The 21,888-nt window shown below is 39.2% G+C and overlaps 1 protein-coding gene across 2 annotated transcripts in view; it reads left to right on the forward strand.

Moving 5' to 3' along the window:
* Fat3 (FAT atypical cadherin 3) overlaps nt 1-21,888 on the forward strand; it is a 483,199-nt gene that overhangs the window by 292,540 nt on the left and 168,771 nt on the right. For both annotated transcript variants that reach the window (XM_027951397.3, XM_071617163.1), the window contains exon 3: nt 17,856-17,917. In XM_027951397.3, coding sequence (XP_027807198.2) covers nt 17,856-17,917 — 62 coding nt within the window. The remainder of the gene's footprint in view (nt 1-17,855; nt 17,918-21,888) is intronic.

Raw genomic sequence — 21,888 nt, forward strand, 5'->3', positions numbered from 1 at the left:
ATCTTACGAGGCCCTTTGATGCAGACTCTATTTTGACACTTACTCTACAGTGCTTTGTGAATTGGAGAATTCAGAAGTTAGCTAATTTGTGCAATCTCCTTCTTTCTGTTCCACAACCCCTCACTGTTTTAGCAGTTTTTAGGAAATGAAACACAAGCTAAGCCCTCTCCAACAGGCTACCAGTCTCTACTTACATGTGACAGATTCTTGGATAAATAACATAATTTAGTTAAACAAAAACTTTAAGCAAAAGAGAAATAAAATACATATTAGAAAGAGTCAAGAAAAACTAATTAGCATTGGCAATCTGCCATTTCCCCCCATTAACCTCAATTAACCACACAGACTGCAGACTCTGACATATGATACCAGAAAACATGGCTTTTTATGAACCTGAAATACTTTATGCTAAAAATAACCTAAACAATAATTATCACAGCACACAATTTCATTTTAAATTTATTTGGAAGCATTTTCAAAAAATCATGAAGTTTTACAAGCCATAATGTAAATGCTGAGTGAATATTCTCACACATATGGACCATTACATGCTTTGGATGGTGGTGGTACATGTTTGTGAGACACACAAACAACCCGTACTTATAAATTTTATTATAGCAATACTTATTTAGCTATGTTTATGTCTACTTATTTAATTATATTGCTATTATGGTCTACCCATTAAATTCACTAATATTTATTGATCACAATTTATATGGTGGGTCCTGTGCTAAGCATGGACGATAGAAAGATTAGCTGAGCTTCTTAAAATGGATAAAAAAAAATGTGGCATTTATACACAATGGAGTATTACTCTGCATTAAAAAATGACAAAATCATAGAATTTGCAGGGAAATGGATGGCATTAGAGCAGATTATGCTAAGTGAAGCTAGCCAATCCCTAAAAAACAAATGCCAAATGTCTTCTTTGATATAAGGAGAGTAACTAAGAACAGAGTAGGGATGAAGAGCATGAGAAGAAGATTAACATTTAACAGGGATGAGAGGTGGGAGGGAAAGGGAGAGAGAAGGGAAATTGCATGGAAATGGAAGGAGACCCTCAGGGTTATACAGTGGAGGTGGTAGAGAGAGAGGAGGGGAGGGGAGGGGAGAGGTGGGGAGGGGCGATGGTGGAGGATGGGAAAGGCAGCGGAGCACAACAGACTCTAGTATGGCAATATGTAAATCAATGGATGTGTAACTGATGTGATTCTGCAATCTGTGTATGGGGTGAAGGTGGGAGTTCATAACCCACTTTAATCAAAGTGTGGAATATGATATGTCAAGAAATTTGTAATGTTTTGAACAACCAACAATAAAAAATTAAAAAAAAAAGAAAAAAAATGTGCTCCTTTAATGAACACTAAATGAATGAAAACATGTTTTATTCTGTGAAAGTCACAGTCTATTGAAGAAATAAACACTGTGCTTATAATGGAATTATTTATAATGAGCAGAAGGAAAATACAACTCTTCCTCCTGAATTAATATGCCATTTCTTCCAAGGAGTTATAATTCTAACCCATCTTTTATTGCCACTTGTTTTATATGGAAAATAACACCATGTGTTACCCCCAGTGAGGAAGAGCTTATCTTCTCCCCTGTGAAATCACTGCCATGCCACAGAGGAAGAAACTGGAGCACACAACATACATTTTTAAGGACTCACACATAATTACTGTGTTGATAAATGATGAAGTACAAACTCCATCATTTTTATAAGAGACGAATCTTCTTCCCAAAGATTGCAAGAACTCTGGAACACCATTAATTCAGACTCTCACTGAGGATGATCTCTTAACATTTGAAAACGTGGATCCCTGAATTACTTCAGGAAACACGTTTACTACTTTCAAATAAACACATAAGGTTAATGCTACTATTAACATAGTGTTGCCAAGCCCAAGACCTGCTTAGCCAGACTTTAATGAAGAGTGACGCAGGCTGTTTGTAATTAGGACATCAAAATCATGGTTGTTAAAATTAAAGTGCTTTGCAAATGGTTTGCCTTGAGTACATTAAATATCCCCCTGAGACTTTTCTGTCCTATTAATTTACTTAGGTAGTACTAAGGTAAGCTTCAACCAGCCATGGAACTATTACAAATTCTCAGATAGGTGGGATGAAAAAAATAATGAGATTTTATAGTGTTTATATAAACTTAAGAGAAAAGGAAAGGGTCAAATTATGTGAAAATTAACAGGAAAATGTGTGGTATTTAAAAAAAAGTGTTATCAGTGTTCAGATAACATTCAAAGCTTTCCTTAAAAAGTGATATTTTCCGCAGATTAAAAAAAAATTGGTTTCAAAACATTGCTCCTAAGAGATCTTGTATAAATTATGGAGTAAAAATGATCTTAAAGAATCGCATGCCCACAAAACAGACATATTTTCAAGACTCTGCACATTCTATGAGTAATTTGCACATTATATATCCTCCTGATTTTATTTATCACATGAAAACAGATGTAGAAACAAATTATTTGCAGTGAAATGATTTCTGAGGGGGGTGCCAAGGCTGTTTTCACACCTCTGGAGTGTGGCAGAAGTTAAGGAACATTCTGGTGTTCATTTGAATAACAGAAAGAAATGTCAACTTTTAGTTGCCTGGTTATTAAATTTTCAGACATTGTCAGAGTGACCAATCTAGAAACAATCAGGTTTACCTTTTGCATGTAAGATATGCCACCCCAGTGTTCTTGGGGTTTGTAACAAAAAATAAAATCCAATGCACTGCTTTTTGTAAAAAACAGAATCTGCTAAGCATAGGGCTCCATGCTAAGCCCTTTATCTGCACTGTTTCTAACAAAACCTCTGAGAACCTTAGTGCTGGTATCCATTGCAGAGGTAAGACTAAGATCAGAGAAGTTATATAAATTCTCTTTATTTACACAGCTGAAAAGAAGCAGAGCCAAGATTCAAACTCAGGTGTACCTTTTTAAGTAAAATTTTGTCCGTTAATCTCAGATGAAGATTTGATATTTTAACCTTCTCCAAATTTTCTGTAGGAATTTTATTCAACATTAGAGGTTCAGCATAAATGGAACTTACTCCCTCATCTTTTCCAAACACACAATTCTTTTATTTTATTTTTTTATTTTTTGGTATTGGGGATTGAACCCAGAGGAGCTTAACCACTGAGCCACATCCCCAGCATTCTCCTACCACGTTTTGTTATAAATTTTAAATTTTGAGACAGAGCCTCACTAAGTTGCTGAGGCTGGCCTTCAACTTACAATCCTCCTCCCTCAGCCTTGGGAGCCATTGGGATTACAGGGGTGTGCTACTGCACCTGGCTCCAAAGCACAATTCTGTGTCATTGGTTCTTTCTCAGGAACACTCAGAGTTGTCAGGGTATATATTAGACCATGCCTTGAGCTGCAGTTCTTCTCTCACTGGATGGTTACTTCCAAGAGAACAAATATGGGGCCTCTTTGCTCTTCCCAATGTGCCTGTATGCTTTTGTGGGGAAGAGGACGCATCACCACCAGGGATGTGGTGTCTTTCCTCTGCTACGAGGATCTTGGGGCCAGATGGAGCAAGATGGGGTGAATGCTACAGGCAGTAAAAGAGAGTGCCCAAATGAAGCCTTGAAACTGTAGTTGAGATAAGCCAAAGAAGTAAGGAAAGACAGGAAGCATGTGTCAGATCTATAGTTAAAACAAACATGGCTGTCACCTAATGTAGACATTTACTGGAGATTCAGAACAAAACTTCGTGGAATTCAGTTAAGAATATGCAGGAGACCATACTCCAGCTGTCTCCATTTATTGGACTTTCATTTCTTTTGTATCATGAAGTTGAACATTGCTCATGGTGGGAAAAATAGATGATTTAGATAAGGCAAAAAATTAATTTTGATAAACCACCAACCAGACAATGGTCACTGTATGTGCAGTGACTCTTACCCTTGACTGAATATTAGAATTGCCTAGCCAATTTTTAACAATTACTATGCCTTGGTCTCAATCCATACTGAATAATTCAGAATCTCTGGGTACAGGACACTAACATCAGTATGTTCTTTAAAAACCCCTCAAGTGATTCATTTGTGCAACCAAATTTGAAAATCAACAATGTTCTAGAGCCAGGCCTCTGAACATTTAATATGCAAACCAATCACCTAGGTCTGTGAGAAATCTGAAGCTCTGCAAGTCTAACCAGCTCCCCAATAAAACTCACAATGCTGCTCCATTCACCTTCTGAGTAGCAAGGACATATACCATACTCCCAATGAAATTTAACATTTAACAACACATGAATGAAAGTTTTTTATCAATAAGTCTTTGAGTTTATTATTTAAGCAGTGAGCCTCATTTTCCTTCTCTGTCAGATGATGGATAAGGAGTAGACACTCTCTCTCTCTCTCTCTCTCTCTCTCTCTCTCTCTCTCTCTCTATATATATATATATATATATATATATATATATATATATATATATATATTTTTTTTTTTTTTTTTGTCCAAAATGTTTAGAGACATTTCAGGGAAGTCTCAGGATAGGAAGGAAGCAAGGTTAGGCTACTGAACACATGTAGTATTCCTGGCACTATGCTGAAGACTGATAATAAAAATAATATTATTGGGGCATTTATATGAGCCAGGAACAGAACTAAGCATTTTAAATTGATTTCTTAATTTAATAAACTTTATTTTACAAATAAGGAAGCAGAAATTTAGAGAAGCTAAGTAACTTGCCCACGGACATGCAGCTTCCTGCAGTAAGCCAGGCATGGGAAGCCAAGTGACTAGTCTGGTGCCAGAGCCCAAGTACTGGTTAGTACACTGTTAACAGTGCATCACAATGCTTCCCAGAATAGATATCTCTAGGACCCATCTATATGGTAGAATTTAGATTGCCAGCCATTTCTGCTTCTTTATTTTCATCATCCAATATTTGGAATTGTGCAAAAAAAAAATCTTGGCAGAAAGAGAAGAGGGTAGATGTATGCCATATTGCACATCTGAGAACACACACCAGTAGTATGTTAATGGCACCTAAAGATGGCATCATTTTATATGACATCTTTAATATTGGTCTGCCATCTGCAGCTAAATTTCTCTGAAGAAACCAATATGGCATTTAAGGTTTAGTTAAATAGCCTAGAGACTTCTTCAGGTGCATAAATGCTTCCTCATCTAGACTGAATCAGAAAGTAGAGCCCGAGGGCTGTGTGTGATTGGGAGGGATTGGTGATGAGGAGAGGAATTGAGGGAGGAACAGATGGGACTGGGAAGTCTCCAGGCATTCTGGCAAAACTGGTCCTAACAGTAGATATGTGTGCATGTGAGCACATGTATATTATGCATATATGGATGTGTGGTAGGGCCATCAGGTACAGGAGAGAATTACACAGAGGAGAGGCCTTTGGAAGTATTCCTCACCAAAACACCATCTTCTCCACTCCCTCCTGTTTTGGCCCTACCTTATTCTTCACTCTGATGATAAGTTGCCTTGACCCAGATGCCCCTCACCCATCTAGTCTGTCATGAGTCCTTCTTCGAGGGAGCAGGGCTTGCCTAAGCCTCAGCACTCTCCCTCTGGGTTGTGGGCAACTCCATCTGTCAACTAGGCCAGAAGGCAAGGTGCAGGGTGTATGCCAGCATCAACACTCTTCCTTCACAAGCTGGCTGTTTCTCTTTTCTACCTTAGTGGCTACAGAATCCTCAGTCCAAAGGGAAAAGTGTTTCTGGCAGAAGAGTGCTTGCTGCCTGAGATTTCCCTGCTGCTAAAGCACATTTGGGAAATGCCATCCATTGGCTTGTAAGGAAAGAAAATGAAACTTATCTGTTACAAAAACCAACAGCGATGAACCATGTTTGACCCACAGTATCTTCTTCATACTTTGGTTTGCAATACACCCTCACTTGTACAATTTTAAAACTTCAATTAGCATATTGTAGGTTATTATTTATGAAGAAAAGTCTAAGTTGCAGGCTTAAGTAATTCCATCAGTGATTTTCCCTATCAAATTCCCTAAGAAATTTTAATAGTTGCAGTATGTGCTCAATTGAGCAAATCCAAATCTTTACACCTGAAGAAACAGCCCTTACTTAAGAAATATATCTCATGGGCCAATTTCTAGAATCTTTCTTTTACCACCACCCCCATAACTGATATGGAATCTCTTGTACACATTTTTCTTTTTGCTTGTTCCTTTCTTTTCAAATAAATATTATATAGAGATTCCAATAATACTTATTACTTGTTTTTTTTTATCTTTATACAGACCAAATGCATGTCTTCATTCCAATTTTAATTCTTCCTATAATCTTGAAATATACATTGCTCTATGTCCATTTCATTTCTCTCCAAATTCAATGTGTAGCTTTTATATCCATGTGAAAATACTGTAAGGAACATTTTATTCAGGTCAAAAAGAGAGGTGAAAACAGAGGTTTTGGAAGTCAGAATTGTGTGGAATTGATAATAAATATAGAAATAATCAACGTGTGGTTGGTTGGTTTGTTGTTGTTCCCTGCATAAAAGCTCACACTTACAGTTAACTGACATTTTCCACTTTCCCTTTTCTGAGAAATATGAATATGGATGCTTAATTCTGTGAAAAAGTGAGCAGTTTTTTTTTTCCTGAAGGAGTGATTGCAGGTTCTGCACAGCTGGACTTCAGACATTTAGAAGAAAGCGGGATTAGGTGAGAGAACAGGAAAGGGACAAAAGAATCATCTTCTTGGAATGTTTTCAAGTGTTTAGACTCTTCACCCTGTGTTCCCTCAGTCACCCACCTCACTGAGTCACTGTCCTCCAGCTCCTTTGATTCCAAGCTGAAGAGAAGCTGGAAGGTGCTGCCTGCCTCTCACTGCCTGGAGAGAGGCTTTGCATATCCCTAGATGAGGAGGAGATGCAGTTGCTGGTAATCTCAACCAGGTGCTGACAGAGTGATAATGGGAAGGCGATTTTGCTAACACCCTACATCTTCTGCAGAGAGACAAAGAAGAAGCTTCAACATTAGAGCCCTTTAGATTGAATTCTGGCAGTCATTAGGCAAGTTATTTAACTTAACTTCTCCCTATAAATGGAATCCAAATAATTTCTGTTTCCCTGAAATGTCAAAATTAGAAGGAAAATTAAAGTGGAGTGAAAACATATATTAGGTCTGTATAAAAAATAAATGAATAATGTGTGCACTTAGGGCATCTGGTATCTGAATTATTGTGACATTTCAGAAGACCTTGTGTAAACTCTTTAGGACAGGGCATGGCACACAGTCAGAACTCATTAAAGGTTGTATACTACTGCATTATAGTATGCAGTAGTAATTTTCCACATTTCTCAATAAATTAAGTAGAAATCAGGATGTTGGAGAACCATGGAATGGCCATAATACTGCTGTTCAGAAGATTAACAATTACAAATCTTAAATTGGCAGATTAAAATTAAAAAGAGGCTCTTAGGAATAGCTCTAATGAACTCCAAAGAATTGGAGAAACATTAAAATTATTAAAACACTGGAAGAGAACATTCAGATAACTTTAATTTCTTTATATTGGGACTTTTATGGCCCTCTCTATGAAACAACTCTGATAGTTCTAGAAGATCATCCACATCACCCTCACTCAGACAAGTTTTGCTTGGTACCTATCATGTGCCAGTTTCCTTGTTAAACACCCAGAACACAGGATGAATCAGAGCTATTTACTATCCTTTTGCTTCTGTCCTATTAGGCAAGACTGATTCTTTAACAAATAATTAGAGCAAAATTTGGGGAGCTGTAAGAATATTTTTAATATACTCAGCAAATTTGAAAGACACTGATCCCGGGCCTTGAACTAAACTGGTGAACTCCCAAAGTCTCTGCCTTCCTGAAACTGTGGTAGAGAGGGAGAAACAGACAACAGATGAACTGCAGGAAGCCTGATAAGTGGAGGAAGCCTGAGAAGGCCTCACTGAGAAGACATCACCTGAATTTTCTGTAAGGATGGTGAGAGGTTTACCAGACAGACCTGACCATGTAGAAATTGTCAGTAGAGGAAATATGATATGATATCAACCAGTGTAGCTCACTGGTTGATAAATCCAGTTGTATTGTTTTAATACCAAGCCCAGCTTCCACCAGTCTTAAGAGAATTATGCTGAAACAGCTAAGACATGCACTGCTTCAAGTAGCACTTAAGGAAAATGTGTCTGTCATGGCAATAGATTACACAGCTGCAACCCAGGACACCCACAGGGAGAAAAATCAGGGAAACTATGTCATGCTTAGGAGTATCACTTCTCTGACCATAACTGCTTAGAACATTTGGAGTTCTCTTTTAAACAGGCAGTCAGTCACATTTTTGACTCAGGCTTCTTCTCAGAGAGAGATTGTTAGAATTTCTTCTGTCTCCACAACAACAACAACAACAAAAATCAAAAGCAGCCATTTTTAAAGTTAATTGCATGGTTGCAACCATGTACTCCCCTCCCTCCCCCCTTATTGAGTATCATTCACTTAGAACTGGTGTAATTCCCCTTCTAAATTGGAGGTTTGCATAAGTAATTATATCAAATGATGTGTTTGTTTATATCTCCAAACCACATTCAAAGCTTGCCTATGATTTATCTTTGAAATTCAATTTCATCGTGTCAGTCCCCAATTTACTCTGCCCAGTGGATCTACAGTTACATATGTGACGTGCTCGCCTCTCTCTTACGTAGGTTACAGAATGGGATTGCCTTCCACAGCAATGAGTCGGGTGGTTGAAGAGAGATATTGTTCTGTTTCTTTCTCTTCTCCATTCTAAGACCCCAATGCATGCAGCTACCACAAAGTTGTTAAAAATGAAGAAGCGGCATTTGTGATTTTTAACTAATTCTGGACAATGAGGAACAACTCAACTTCTTTCCTTTATGACTATATGGCAGTGCTGCTAAGGTTTCATAGCTCATGCGAAGTATGTACCTTTAGAAGAAAGAAAGCTTTTGACCCTTCTTGATATGGCTGGCCCTGACATGAAAACAATATTTATTTTTCACTGTGAATAACTGTCAGTTGTTGCTTTAACCCAGAAAAGTTCATTGTTTCTGTGTTCCAGATTCCCATGAACAATCCTAATTATTCTATTTATTCCAACCCCCTCTTCATGCCTGATGCCTAACTCATTCCATTCATTCCTACATTTATTCATTTACTGATTCATTCAAGTGCCTGTCTTTCCCAAATATAAAAGACTTATTAAAACCTAAATGGGCAGAGTTTATGATTTCCAACCGATTTTGATAAAGAACTTAACATGGGCAGACCTGCGACCCACCCGCGGAGCAGGCCCAGCGACCTGCTGGCATGGTAGACACATCGCCCCAATTGGAAGAGGGGCGGAGCAGAGCTGCTGCCCGCGCCTGCAAGGTAGGCAGACCTGCGACCCATCGGAGGAGCAGGCCCAGCGGCCTGCCTGCGTGGTAGACACATCACCCCAATTGGAGGAGGAGCATAGCCTTCGCCCGCCCCTGCAAGGGAGACTGCAACTATACAAGAGCAATATAAATATATAGGGGGAAAATTCAATAACACAACAGTTTCACCAAGCAGAAAGAAACGCGAGCAGTATGAAAAGACAAGGAAAGAAAGGACCACAAGCAATGCAGGTCAACAAAAACATATCAAAAAAACATATCAAAAAAATTGTGCACCATGATCAAGTAGGATTCATCCCTGGGATGCAAGGCTGGTTCAATATATGGAAATCAATAAATGTTATTCACCACATCAATAGATTTAAAGATAAGAACCATATGATCATCTCAATAGATGCAGAAAAAGCATTCGACAAAGTACAGCATCCCTTCATGTTCAAAACTCTAGAAAAACTAGGGATAACAGGAACATACCTCAATATTGTAAAAGCTATCTATGCTAAGCCTCAGGCTAGCATCATTCTAAACGGAGAAAAATTGAAGGCATTCCCTCTAAAATCTGGAACAAGACAGGGATGCCCTCTCTCACCACTTCTGTTCAACATAGTTCTGGAAACACTGGCCAGAGCAATTAGACAGATGAAAGAAATTAAAGGCATAAAAATAGGAAAAGAAGAACTTAAATTATCACTATTTGCAGAAGACATGATCCTATACCTAGCAGACCCAAAAGGGTCTGCAAAGAAACTATTAGAGCTAATAAATGAATTCAGCAAAGTGGCAGGATATAAAATCAACACGCATAAATCAAAGGCATTCCTGTATATCAGTGACAAATCCTCTGAAATGGAAATGAGGACAACCACTCCATTCACAATATCCTCAAAAAAAATAAAATACTTGGGAATCAACCTAACAAAAAAGGTGAAAGACTTATACAATGAAAACTACAGAACCCTAAAGAGAAAAATAGAAGAAGATCTTAGAAGATGGAAAAATATACCCTGTTCATGGATAGGCAGAACCAACATCATCAAAATGGCGATATTACCAAAAGTTCTCTATAGGTTCAATGCAATGCCAATCAAAATCCCAACGGCATTTCTTGTAGAAATAGACAAAGCAATCATGAAATTCATATGGAAAAATAAAAGACCCAGAATAGCAAAAACAATGCTAAGCAGGAAGTGTGAATCAGGTGGTATAGCGATACCAGACTTCAAACTATACTACAGAGCAATAGTAACAAAAACAGCATGGTACTGGTACCAAAACAGGCGGGTGGACCAATGGTACAGAATAGAGGACACAGAAACCAATCCACAAAATTACAACTATCTTATATTTGATAAAGGGGCTAAAAGCATGCAATGGAGAAAGGATAGCATCTTCAACAAATGGTGCTGGGAAAACTGGAAATCCATATGCAACAAAATGAAACTGAATCCCTTTCTCTCACCATGCACAAAAGTTAACTCAAAAATGGATCAAGGAGCTTGATATCAAATCAGAGACACAGCGTCTGATAGAAGAAAAAGTTGGCTACTATCTACATAATGTGGGGTCGGGCTCCAAATTCCTCAATAGGACACCTATAGCACAAGAGTTAATAACTAGAATCAACAAATGGGACTTACTCAAACTAAAAAGTTTTTTCTCAGCAAAAGAAACAATAAGAGAGGTAAATAGGGAGCCTACATCCTGGGAACAAATCTTTACTCCTCACACTTCAGATAGAGCCCTAATATCCAGAGTATACAAAGAACTCAAAAAATTAAACAATAATTAAACAAATAACCCAATCAAAAAATGGGCCAAAAACCTGAACAGACACTTCTCAGAGGAGGACATACAATCAATCACCAAGTACATGAAAAAATGCTCACCATCTCTAGCAGTCGGAGAAATGCAAATCAAAACCACCCTAAGATACCATCTCACTCCAGTAAGATTGGCAGCCATTATGAAGTCAAACAACAACAAGTGCTGGTGAGGATGTGGGGAAAAGGGTACACTTGTACATTGCTGGTGGGACTGCAAATTGGTGCAGCCAATTTGGAAAGCAGTATGGAGATTTCTTGGAAAGCTGGGAATGGAACCACCATTTGAACCAGCTATCCCCCTTCTCGGTCTATTCCCTAAAGACCTAAAAAGAGCATACTACAGGGACACTGCTACATCGATGTTCATAGCAGCACAATTCACAATAGAAAGACTGTGGAACCAACCTAGATGCCCTTCAATAGACGAATGGATAAAAAAAAAATGTGGCATTTATACACAATGGAGTATTACTCTGCATTAAAAAATGACAAAATCATAGAATTTACAGGGAAATGGATGGCATTAGAGCAGATTATGCTAAGTGAAGCTAGCCAATCCTTAAAAAACAAATGCCAAATGTCTTCTTTGATATAAGGAGAGTAACTAAGAACAGAGTAGGGAGGAAGAGCATGAGAAGAAGATTAACATTAAACAGGGATGAGAGGTGGGAGGGAAAGGGAGAGAGAAGGGAAATTGCATGGAAATGGAAGGAGACCCTCAGGGTTATACAAAATTACATACAAGAAGAAGTGAGGGGAAAGGGAAAAAAAAACAAGGGGGAGAAATTAATTACAGTAGATGGGGTATAGAGAGAAGAGGGGAGGGGAGGAGAGGGAAGGGGGGATAGTAGAGGATAGGAAAGGCAGCAGAATACAACAGACACTAGTATAGGCAATATGTAAATCAGTGGATGTGTAACCGATGTGATTCTGCAATCTGTATACGGGGTAAAAATGGGAGTTCATAACCCACTTGAATCAAAATGTGAAATATGATATGTCAAGAACTATGTAATGTTTTGAACAACCAACAATAAAAATTTTAAAAAAAGAACTTAACATGTTATTTTACGTAAGTTCTTTATTGATAAAGAACTTACGTAAAATAACATTTACCCACTTGAAGGATATGATTCAATACTTTCAGAATGTGTACAGAACTGTGAAATTATAACCATAGTATCACCATGATCTTGTTTAGAAGATTCTCATCACCCCAAAAAGAAACCTCACACCCATTATCAGGTAGTCCCTCTCCCCTGCCTGACTGTATTTGTCTTCCTGATGATTCCTACCTTTGACTTGGATGTTTTTTCTTGCCTTTTACTTATCTCTGTTAAAATAAAGAAGATGGAAGCCCAGAGAGCTGAAGCCTACAGATGCTTTCCTGTGCTTTTTGCTCTAGGAATGGGATCTGCCTGGCTCCCCATAGTTCCAGATTCTCTATTGTGTGACATTTGGGGTTTTTCAGGAAGCCCATCTCTTTCTCTGTTAGCTAATAAATTTTATGTAAACACATTCTGGTACAGACATGCCCATGGAAATATATGAAATATTGTGAAAATATGTGAATTTTCTAAAGAATTGCCCTCAGAGTCATCAGGAGAGGAAGCTGACTGTTTCATTGTACAGTGTTGGCCTTAGGACTCCGAGTGAGGAGGAGCAGTGATGACATGAGAGTCCTCAGGGAAACAGGGGGCAAAGAGGTGGCTACTCCTTTGTGCCTGAAAAAGCCACAGATGAGCAGCAGGGTGGAGGCCCATAGCCCTTTCACCCATTTGCAACCTCTACATAATAAGCATGTCTCATACCCATTGTGACCTCTAACAGAGGATGCCCCCCTGAGGAGGCAGTGAGGCTGGAAGAAAGCCTCCCCTGCCTTATTAGAAGACAGCTACCCCCCACTTGAAAAGATTATCCATGACATATGACCTTGTCGGAGAGCGTAGCCTGAAAATGAAGATCCTGTGTTAGACACCTACCAGTGCAAGCAGACAGACCTTTAATCAATATGAATCCGAGAGCTGTGCTTCCTTTATTCCTCCTGTATCACCCCATCCTCCAAATCACTCACACATCTCCCCTTTGCCCTCCCCCTGTAGCACCACATGCACACACATCAAGCCCAATGGTCCGATCCAGGTACTAAAGCAGCTGAGCGTATTTCATTCTTGGATATAGCTAGTCAGGCAGAAAAAAAAAATCATGTCAATAAAGTCACAGTGAAATTCAACAAAGGATAGTAGAATTAGGCAGCACCTTTCTTTTAGAATCAGAGGACCATCTCAGGCATCATCTCAAGGGAATCTGGTATACTAAATGAGAGATGAAATAGAGAACAAATCTGTGTTTTCAGATTTTCCCAGAAGATTCTAATGGGCATCTGGAGAAGGGAAGGTACTGACCTTCTCACTTGAAACTCTTACTGACACTCTTAATTCCATAACCTCTGACAGTAACTTTTACTTATACCCAAGAGTACCTAGTACTCTCCATTCACACAGAGGTGTTAGAGTCTGTAAACAAGTCAAAATAACACCTGGCATTTTGCCAGGGGAATGTTAAAGTTCATAAACAAGTCTGGATGGTGCCTGGCAAAATGCCAGAGGGAGTGGTTTGAAAAGTAACAAAAGTGAGCCATTAAGTGTGGAGATTCCTTATTGGTTGACTGATGTATCTAGTTTATGCTAATTAGATAAGCTGTGTGGAATGTATAAATACTGCTCCTGTCCTGCAATAAACGGCTCCTACTCCTGCTGTATCAACGTACACAAGTTATTCGTCACCCCCTGGTTAGTTTGCCCAGCCAGCCGGGCTGCGGCAGATGGTGGCCCGTACGGGGAGCCCCGGGACACTCGGGGGTAAGTGACGAAAAAAAGCTGCCCGTCCATAGATAGGACGGGAGCAAATCTGCTCGTCCCTAGGCAGATAGGGCGAGAGGAAAAATGACCATTTTGAGAAAATGGAGAAGATTGATACAGTATGTTTGTGTCTTGTTTTGTCTAAGTGTATTGTATTGTCTTTGTGATGAAAATATGGAAGGGGTGAAAAGTAAATTACTAAGGGAAGAAGGCACCCCAGTGGAACCAAGAATAGTTAGGGCATGTGTTGATAAGAGCCCAGGAACTCTAGTCAGAAAGAAAAAGAAAGTTAAGAAGAAGAAGGATTATCAGGAAAAAAGTTGCAGCAAAAGGCTATTACTGAATACTTTTCGTTATCGGAGGGTGCGTGAAGCGGCGAGATGGCTGCCGATTGTGCGAGCTGGTCATGGCGCAGCAAGAATTTTCCAAGTGGCGACAGCTGGCTCTTCCACTGCCGCAAGCCCAAATCTAGACCTGACCTGGAGGCACAGTCTCGCAGGCTCTTGCTCCCTGTGCCCAGTAGCAGTTTGAGTCCGGGACACTCCCCAGGGCCATCTGGGGCTGCCCAGACACTACAGCCAGCAGAAGACGCTACTGGTGTCCCTGATGTTTGGTCATTTTCAATGCCAATAACTAAGCTACAATGGTTCTCCCACACCTGAAAGCTGATGAGTAATGAGCACTATTAATGCTTATTTCAAATGTAAAAAACCTTGACAAAATGTACTAAATTGTTCAGAAGGTTGTTTTCTTAGTAGAATGCTACAGGATTTTCTTTAGCAATCTGGAGTTCCTGCCTTCGTCCCAGTGCCGGTAAAGACCAAGGTGGAAGAATTTCCAGTGTTGCTGAGAACCGGACAAAACTTCGGCTGAGAAACGGACGAGACTTCGGAGCTGTTGCTGTTTCTGCTGCTACAGCTTAGGCTAGCTGCCTGCAGAACTTACCTGGACTGTGATTTAAGCTAGCTGCCTGTAGAACTTACCTGGACTGTGATTTACCTGGACTTTGAGTTAATCTATTGAGACACTGCTTTACCTGGACTGAGACAACAAACTATAATCTACAACAAATTGTAACTCAGTATCTTTGCTAACAGTGTCATTGCTGGTATAATTTTTCCAAGGGCTTCTTGCATGGAGCCATCAAGTGGCTTGGTATTGTGGCATTTTGTATCCTCCCTTTCTGTTTGTAGCAGGTTATTTTTGGTGTTTCTCTAAAAACCACTATGGTCGTCATTTAAATTAAACAAAAGGGGGAAATGTTAGAGTCTGTAAACAAGTCAAAATAACACCTGGCATTTTGCCAGGGGAATGTTAAAGTTCGTAAACAAGTCTGGATGGTGCCTGGCAAAATGCCAGAGGGAGTGGTTTGAAAAGTAACAAAAGTGAGCCATTAAGTGTGGAGATTCCTTATTGGTTGACTAATGTATCTAGTTTATGCTAATTAGATAAGCTGTGTGGAATGTATAAATACTGCTCCTGTCCTGCAATAAACGGCTCCTACTCCTGCTGTATCAACGTACACAAGTTATTCGTCACCCCCTGGTTAGTTTGCCCAGCCAGCCGGGCTGCGGCACAGAGGAACTCTGTAAATGGTTTTAAGTGCATGCAATGTCACATAAGGTTCCCCACCCACAAATGCACTTTCCACACACAAAGCAATACTGTCCTAAACAAATACATTCTAAGTCTGTAGCAAAATTGAAGATTAGAATATAACAGTCTCTTCCATGGCAAATATTGGTAGCTAAGCATTATTGAATTCCTTTCCTTTGTTATAGGCAGGGAGCTAGGTGCTTCCCACCCCACTCCAGAGCTTCAGACTCAAAAGAAAGGCCTTGCCCATGAAGGGCCTGTCTAGTAGGAAATTACAGACATGTGAGCAAAATATTTTTGGATAGATCAAAGAACAATGATGGAGAAGTGTACTGGTTATGTGGGGGCAAATCAGATGGGCACCCAATCCTGGAAATGAGGGTCAGTGAAGGCTAACACCTGAGCTGAATTTGGAGAATCTGGAGGTGTTGCACAGCCTGGTGAATAGAGCTGATAATATTGATTGTACATTTCAAAAATTGCTGAGTTAACTTCAAATGTTCTCTTCCCATAAAAATAAGTATTTTGGATGTTGGATATGTAAATTCACTTGATTTAATTATTTCACATAGTATTCAAAAATCATAACATCACATTGGACTTAACATATTTATGCATACACAGGCATACATATATATATATATATATATATATATATATATATATATATATATATGTGTGTGTGTGTGTGTTTATACACACACACAAACATACACACACACATACACACATTTCCAATTTATAAGAAAGAAAGAAAAGGAAAAACCTAAGGGTATTGTGGGGTGGGCCACATCCAGAATGAATTCATGAAAAGGAAGATGTCTGCGATGGAAACAGGTTTTCTCCCCATGGGGTGCAGAGATAGAGGGAATCAGGCCAGCTTGTTTCTCTCTCTCTCTCTCTCTCTCTCTCTCTCTCTCTCTCTCTCTGTCTCTCTCTCTCTCTCACACACACACACACACACACACACACACACACGGAATTTGTTTATTGAGAATTAAAGTTAACACTTCTAAATTAAGTATTCACTCATGAATTTTCTTTGTCACTGTCCTGTCAATGGACATAAGAGAAAATATAGCACAGAACTAAAACAAGGAAATGATAATTAACAAAATATCTAGTGGGCCAGCTTGTCAACAGCCTTGCTACCCTGAGTAAGATATTGTTTTGAAGCCCATGGGAAACTATTTAATCTCCTGTGCCTCTTCTTTGCTTTCACTTCTTTGCATGTTCTCCCATCCACCACTGTGTATGACACAGAAGCTTCAGGTCAAGAACCTCTCCACGGATCCCACTGAAACACCTTTCCCCCATTCCATGTGCCTTGCCAGCATTGGGATTTCGTTCTTCATGATTTCCTGTTCTTTCCTTGTCAATCAGAATGTACCATGAAAACAACCCAACTCACATTCACTTCAGAGACATGGTGGAATTGAGAAATGGAAAATAAATTTGACCTTCTAATTGCCACTTGACAATAAGAATAATAAAACCTGCAAAAGACAAATTGGTGCAATAGGCTGGGAGGCCTTGAAGATTTCAGTCATCCCATTCCCTTTTCTTTGTCTTTATACTCAAAGGGTGATTCATTTATGAGAAATGGTGTTGGAAGAAAAGATAGGGAGACCTTTTCCCTGTGGAATTATTTTGTGTCAAGATTTAAACAAGTAAAAGAATGATAAAATTATATATGTGATCTTTGGTTTGTGAGTTATTAAATTTGCAATGCTTATGTGTACAAGTAGTTATTACAGAAATAACCTTTTTTTAAAATATAACAAAATATTATATGAGTATATAAAAATTAAGTAAGAAAGTGCTATTACATAACCCTAATGTAATCAGTGTCAACAACCTATTAGTTGTTCAAGAACTTTAAAATCTTTAATGAGGCTCCAACAGTAGAATTTCAGTCATATGTAAATGAATCTTTGAAATGCCTCATTATCAGAACAACAATGGTTCTTTAGTGACTTCTCAGGTCCCCAAAGATAACAACACCTGGCTATGGTAAGCAAAACCAGATCAATTTTTCATATTTTCTTCATCAACTTTGCTTTACCAATGATTTGTGAGCCTATTCTGATTGTCATGGGGGGAACTAGAGAGTTTACTGTCCACTGTCACTTTTGTTTTTCCTTTAAATGGAGTTGTTTCCCACAGTCGGTAATCTACTTGCCCCAGATATTTAAAAGTCAAATATTCTCATTTCTACACAGGTCTGATTACCACAACTTCAAGGAAATTGGATCGAGAGCAGCAGGCAGAGCATTTTCTGGAGGTAAGTGCACAGAGGAAATGGCTCTTGTTAAAATTTTTGCTAAACTCCCTGAGCCTTCATCACAAATGGGAACTTTAATACACTGGAAAAGTCGGTTGCAAAATGAATTTGCCTCTCTTGGGCTGAGTGCTTCAGAATTTAGAGCGTTCTGGTGCATTCCCATTCGTCTGCTCTTGTGAGCCAAGCAAGAGTGATAAAGAGGCCTTTACCTCCGCTAAAAACAGGCAGCTGCATGGATATTTCTGCCTTAACTTCAGGCCTCTTTGTCAATAATCAGAAAAGAAAGTTCCAGAGCAGCGTCCAGTGGGCCCACTGCCCCATGAAAAGAGAAAGAGCAGCAGTGCTGCGGTTCAAGTGAAGTGCACTTCTCTCCCCTCATTTCTTTTCCTGGGGAGATGGTTGAGAAAGAGAAGGCTGCTGGTTGATTCATGGCTCAAGGTGACTGTTTCTGAAACCATAAAATGTCCTCCTATAATTCATTAAGACAGTAACAGCAGCAATAGAAACTCTAAGAACATTATTTCTGGTAGAGAAAAAAAAAAACCACTATAAGGCAAGGGATGAGAAAATAGACATGAAAGAGCATTATGGAACATTCCTCCTATACGTATTGAGTATCTTTATTGAAAAGGTTGAAGTCTGCATAGTTTGTATGGCACTTTTATCTGAATGTGACTGTGTGATATGAAGGGATGACAATACTCAGAACCTAGGGTTTTGATAAGGGTCTATGATGTGTCCATGCTTCTAAAATGATCTTTCTATTTCTCAGACCCACTTACCCGAATTCATCCACCATACTTATGTGTGTGCATGCATACACCCTCCTCAAATCTTACAATAGGATCTCTTCTAGCATCTTCCTTTAAGTCATATCAGCAGTAATGATCTAGTTAAAGAACACTGGAGCTGGGAGTCATGGCACAGGCCTATAATACATGATGTGGGAGTCTGAGGCAGGAGGATAGCAAGTTTGAGTCCAGACTTGGCAATTTGGAGACCCTGTATTAAAATAAAATTCTTAAAGAGAAGAAAAAAAAAAGCTGGGGTTGCAGTTTAGTGATAGACTACCCTTGGGTTCAATCCCCAGAATCCCAAGAAAAGAATACTGAACTAGGAGTCTGGGCACGTGGGTTTTTAAGCTGCCCTGACATGATTAACTCAAAGCTGTGGCCAGTGCTATTTAATTACCTGGGATCTGAGTTTCCCCTATTGTGAAATGTGGCAAATAATTGCTAATCCATATACCTCAAAGGATCACTATTAGAATCAAACCTTATATTCTGTATCAAAATATTTTTTGAAACTTACAAGGTATTACACATAGGAAAGGGTGATTATTATCATGCAGCCCTATGATAATCCTTTTAAAACATTACTATCATCTCATAAAGATGGAAGATTCCAGGCTGCCAAAAATAATTATAAAATTTTTTTTTCAAAATCCTATTAATGGGTTACAGTACCTACCTGGTCCAGAATTACAGTACATTTGCCAGAGTAATAACACCTTATGTTTTATTTATGTGCTTCTTTCCTTTTTAGAAGAGAGTCCAGGACTCCTGGAGAGACAATGTTCTTAGATAGTTGAACCCATTACCTCCCAGCAGGAGGAAGGGAGGGCATCTCATTAGCTGGGGAATCTGCTGAGATCACTTGCCTTGTCCTCACTAGGTGGTGTCATGAGGGGTATATGGTGCAGAGTGTGACCATTATAGGATAAAGCTACAAGGAAAAGAGGCAAGGATGTTTTCCAGGCATTTAATTTACTTCCCAAAAGAATCCTTAGTGCTTTCATATCCTCTACACACTTACATAGATGCTGAGTAACAGTTTGGTACTATTTGCAGATATGGAAAACCCAGTTTGGGATCTAGAACATAATTTTACTGTTATGGTTATAATCTGTTTAGGGAGGTAGGGTAGCATAGCAATTGACCTCATAGCAGTGTTGGGCAATTAAAATATATGTAAAACATCCAGTTCAGTATCTGGCACTAAGTACATGCTCAGGAAAGCATAGTTAAATAATCATTGTGGTCTTAATCATTATTATATGGTGACATGATAGTTGCACCCTCCTAAAGATTGAACTTCATTTCCATACCTCAGGAAGGATGGTTTTCCCACACACCAGAAATACAGAAGGAGCCCAGGTACTAACCACTGAACTCAGCATGTATACCATGACTTCCTTATGTGCTGGGGACACAGAGGGAACAGGAGGGTGGGAAGGCACATGATACATGAGTAAATGGTATAATTAGACAGAAGCTCCATGAGGCCACTAAAATAGGTTCCATGATACTGCCTGAAGGCAGATGGGGGTGGTATGCAAAACTCAATAGATTGATGAGGAAAGCCCAAGGAGGTGACATTTGGTGACATGATGCCTAGATTCTGTTCAAGAAACAGAACCAAGGCCAGTGTGGTGAAAAGTGCAAAGTGGAGCAGAGGTAGAGGATTGCAGGTGACGGGAAAGCAAGTTGGAAAAGCAGAGGGCTGCAGTGAGGATTCTGAATTTTTTCCTTAGTGCAATGGAGAGCCAGTAAATGGGTGGCAGGGTCTAATCTGTGTTGTAACGGCAGAGTTGGGCTGGAGCAGGGGCCTTGGGGATAGATGGGAGCCTGGGAAACTTTTAGAGAGGTCCAGATGAGATGATGGACGATCGTGGTTTAGAGGAGGGTGAGGGCAGTGGGTCAAATAGGGAATTGTCTAATACAGATCCCATCATGATTCCTCGTAAAGCAGCAAAGTAGATTTTTAAAAATTTTCAAAGTGAAATCGTATATATTATAGAGCGTCTGAATCTTACCAATTTTCCTCAAGTTGGTCCTCCATTCCCCTGCCAGCTCCCAGGATCCCCCAACAAAATGCTGTCACATTTAGTAAATCTCCTTTTAAGATTTTCAAAAACTAGCTGAATCTCAGCCTCTTCCTCCTCCTCCTTCTCCACTACCTTCTTCCTCTTACTTGTACATTCTGTTGCAGTCACTCTAAAATGTACATTTCTTGGCCACGCTGATTTTGTTCTCTATAACATTGCTGTGAGAATTTGAACACCCTCCGGTTCTTTGTTCTGAAAGGATCATGGAAGGAATATTGCTTTAACTTAGTTCTGCTAAAAAAAAAAAAAAGAGTAAAAGAATATTATTCAGAGTGTGGGACAGAGTCTTTTGTTAGACACAAAATTTTGTAACTGAAAGTACATTTTGTGAGTTGTGAAGACTGGGTGTGGGTAATTAACCTCCTGGAGAGCCTTTAATTGCCAAGATAACCTTATGCTCCTCTTAAACTCATATTCACCTCCTGGCTCTATTTTGTACTTTTCCTTTCCAATAAAACAAAATTGACTCTTCTTGAAAGGACCTACTTAGAAGTTGACTTGGCAGGTATGCTCTGACTAGGTAACCAGGAGGACATTAATGACTTGTTTGTAGTTTGCTGTCCCCCTGATAGAAGGCACTTTAATTCCCTGCTGGCACTCTGTACATTGACTGAAGCTTCTTAGCTTTGTGTGGGCCACAAGGTTTTGTGAATCAGTAAAGCATTCACCTTAAATCTGTAGCTATCACAGGAAGGCTGACATTATCAGAATTCAAAGGACTTGCTAAAGCAACAAGAGCAGCAAAGAACTGTAGGCAAATTCACAAGTACAGCTTACATTTCTTTAGTGAATTCTAAGCGTAAACTCTTCTGGTTTGGAACTATGTTATGTGAAAATAGTACACTAATCTCTTTTTTTATTACAAAAAAGTGCAAAAATACAGAGGTTTTTAGCTCATATAATCCATGTCCAGTTCATCTCTTGACAGCTCATTATAATTGTAGAGGAGATTGAAGGCTAATTCCAGCATGTAGATACAGAAAGTTGATAAAATATGCATAAAATAAATAGTGAATTAACGTTTTAGATTGGTAGTTTTGACTTTATTCCTGATTGCTTCATTATCAGAGAAGGCAGCTGTGAA

Source organism: Marmota flaviventris, chromosome 9 (assembly GCF_047511675.1).
Source record: "Marmota flaviventris isolate mMarFla1 chromosome 9, mMarFla1.hap1, whole genome shotgun sequence".
Taxonomy (NCBI): Eukaryota; Metazoa; Chordata; class Mammalia; order Rodentia; family Sciuridae; genus Marmota; species Marmota flaviventris.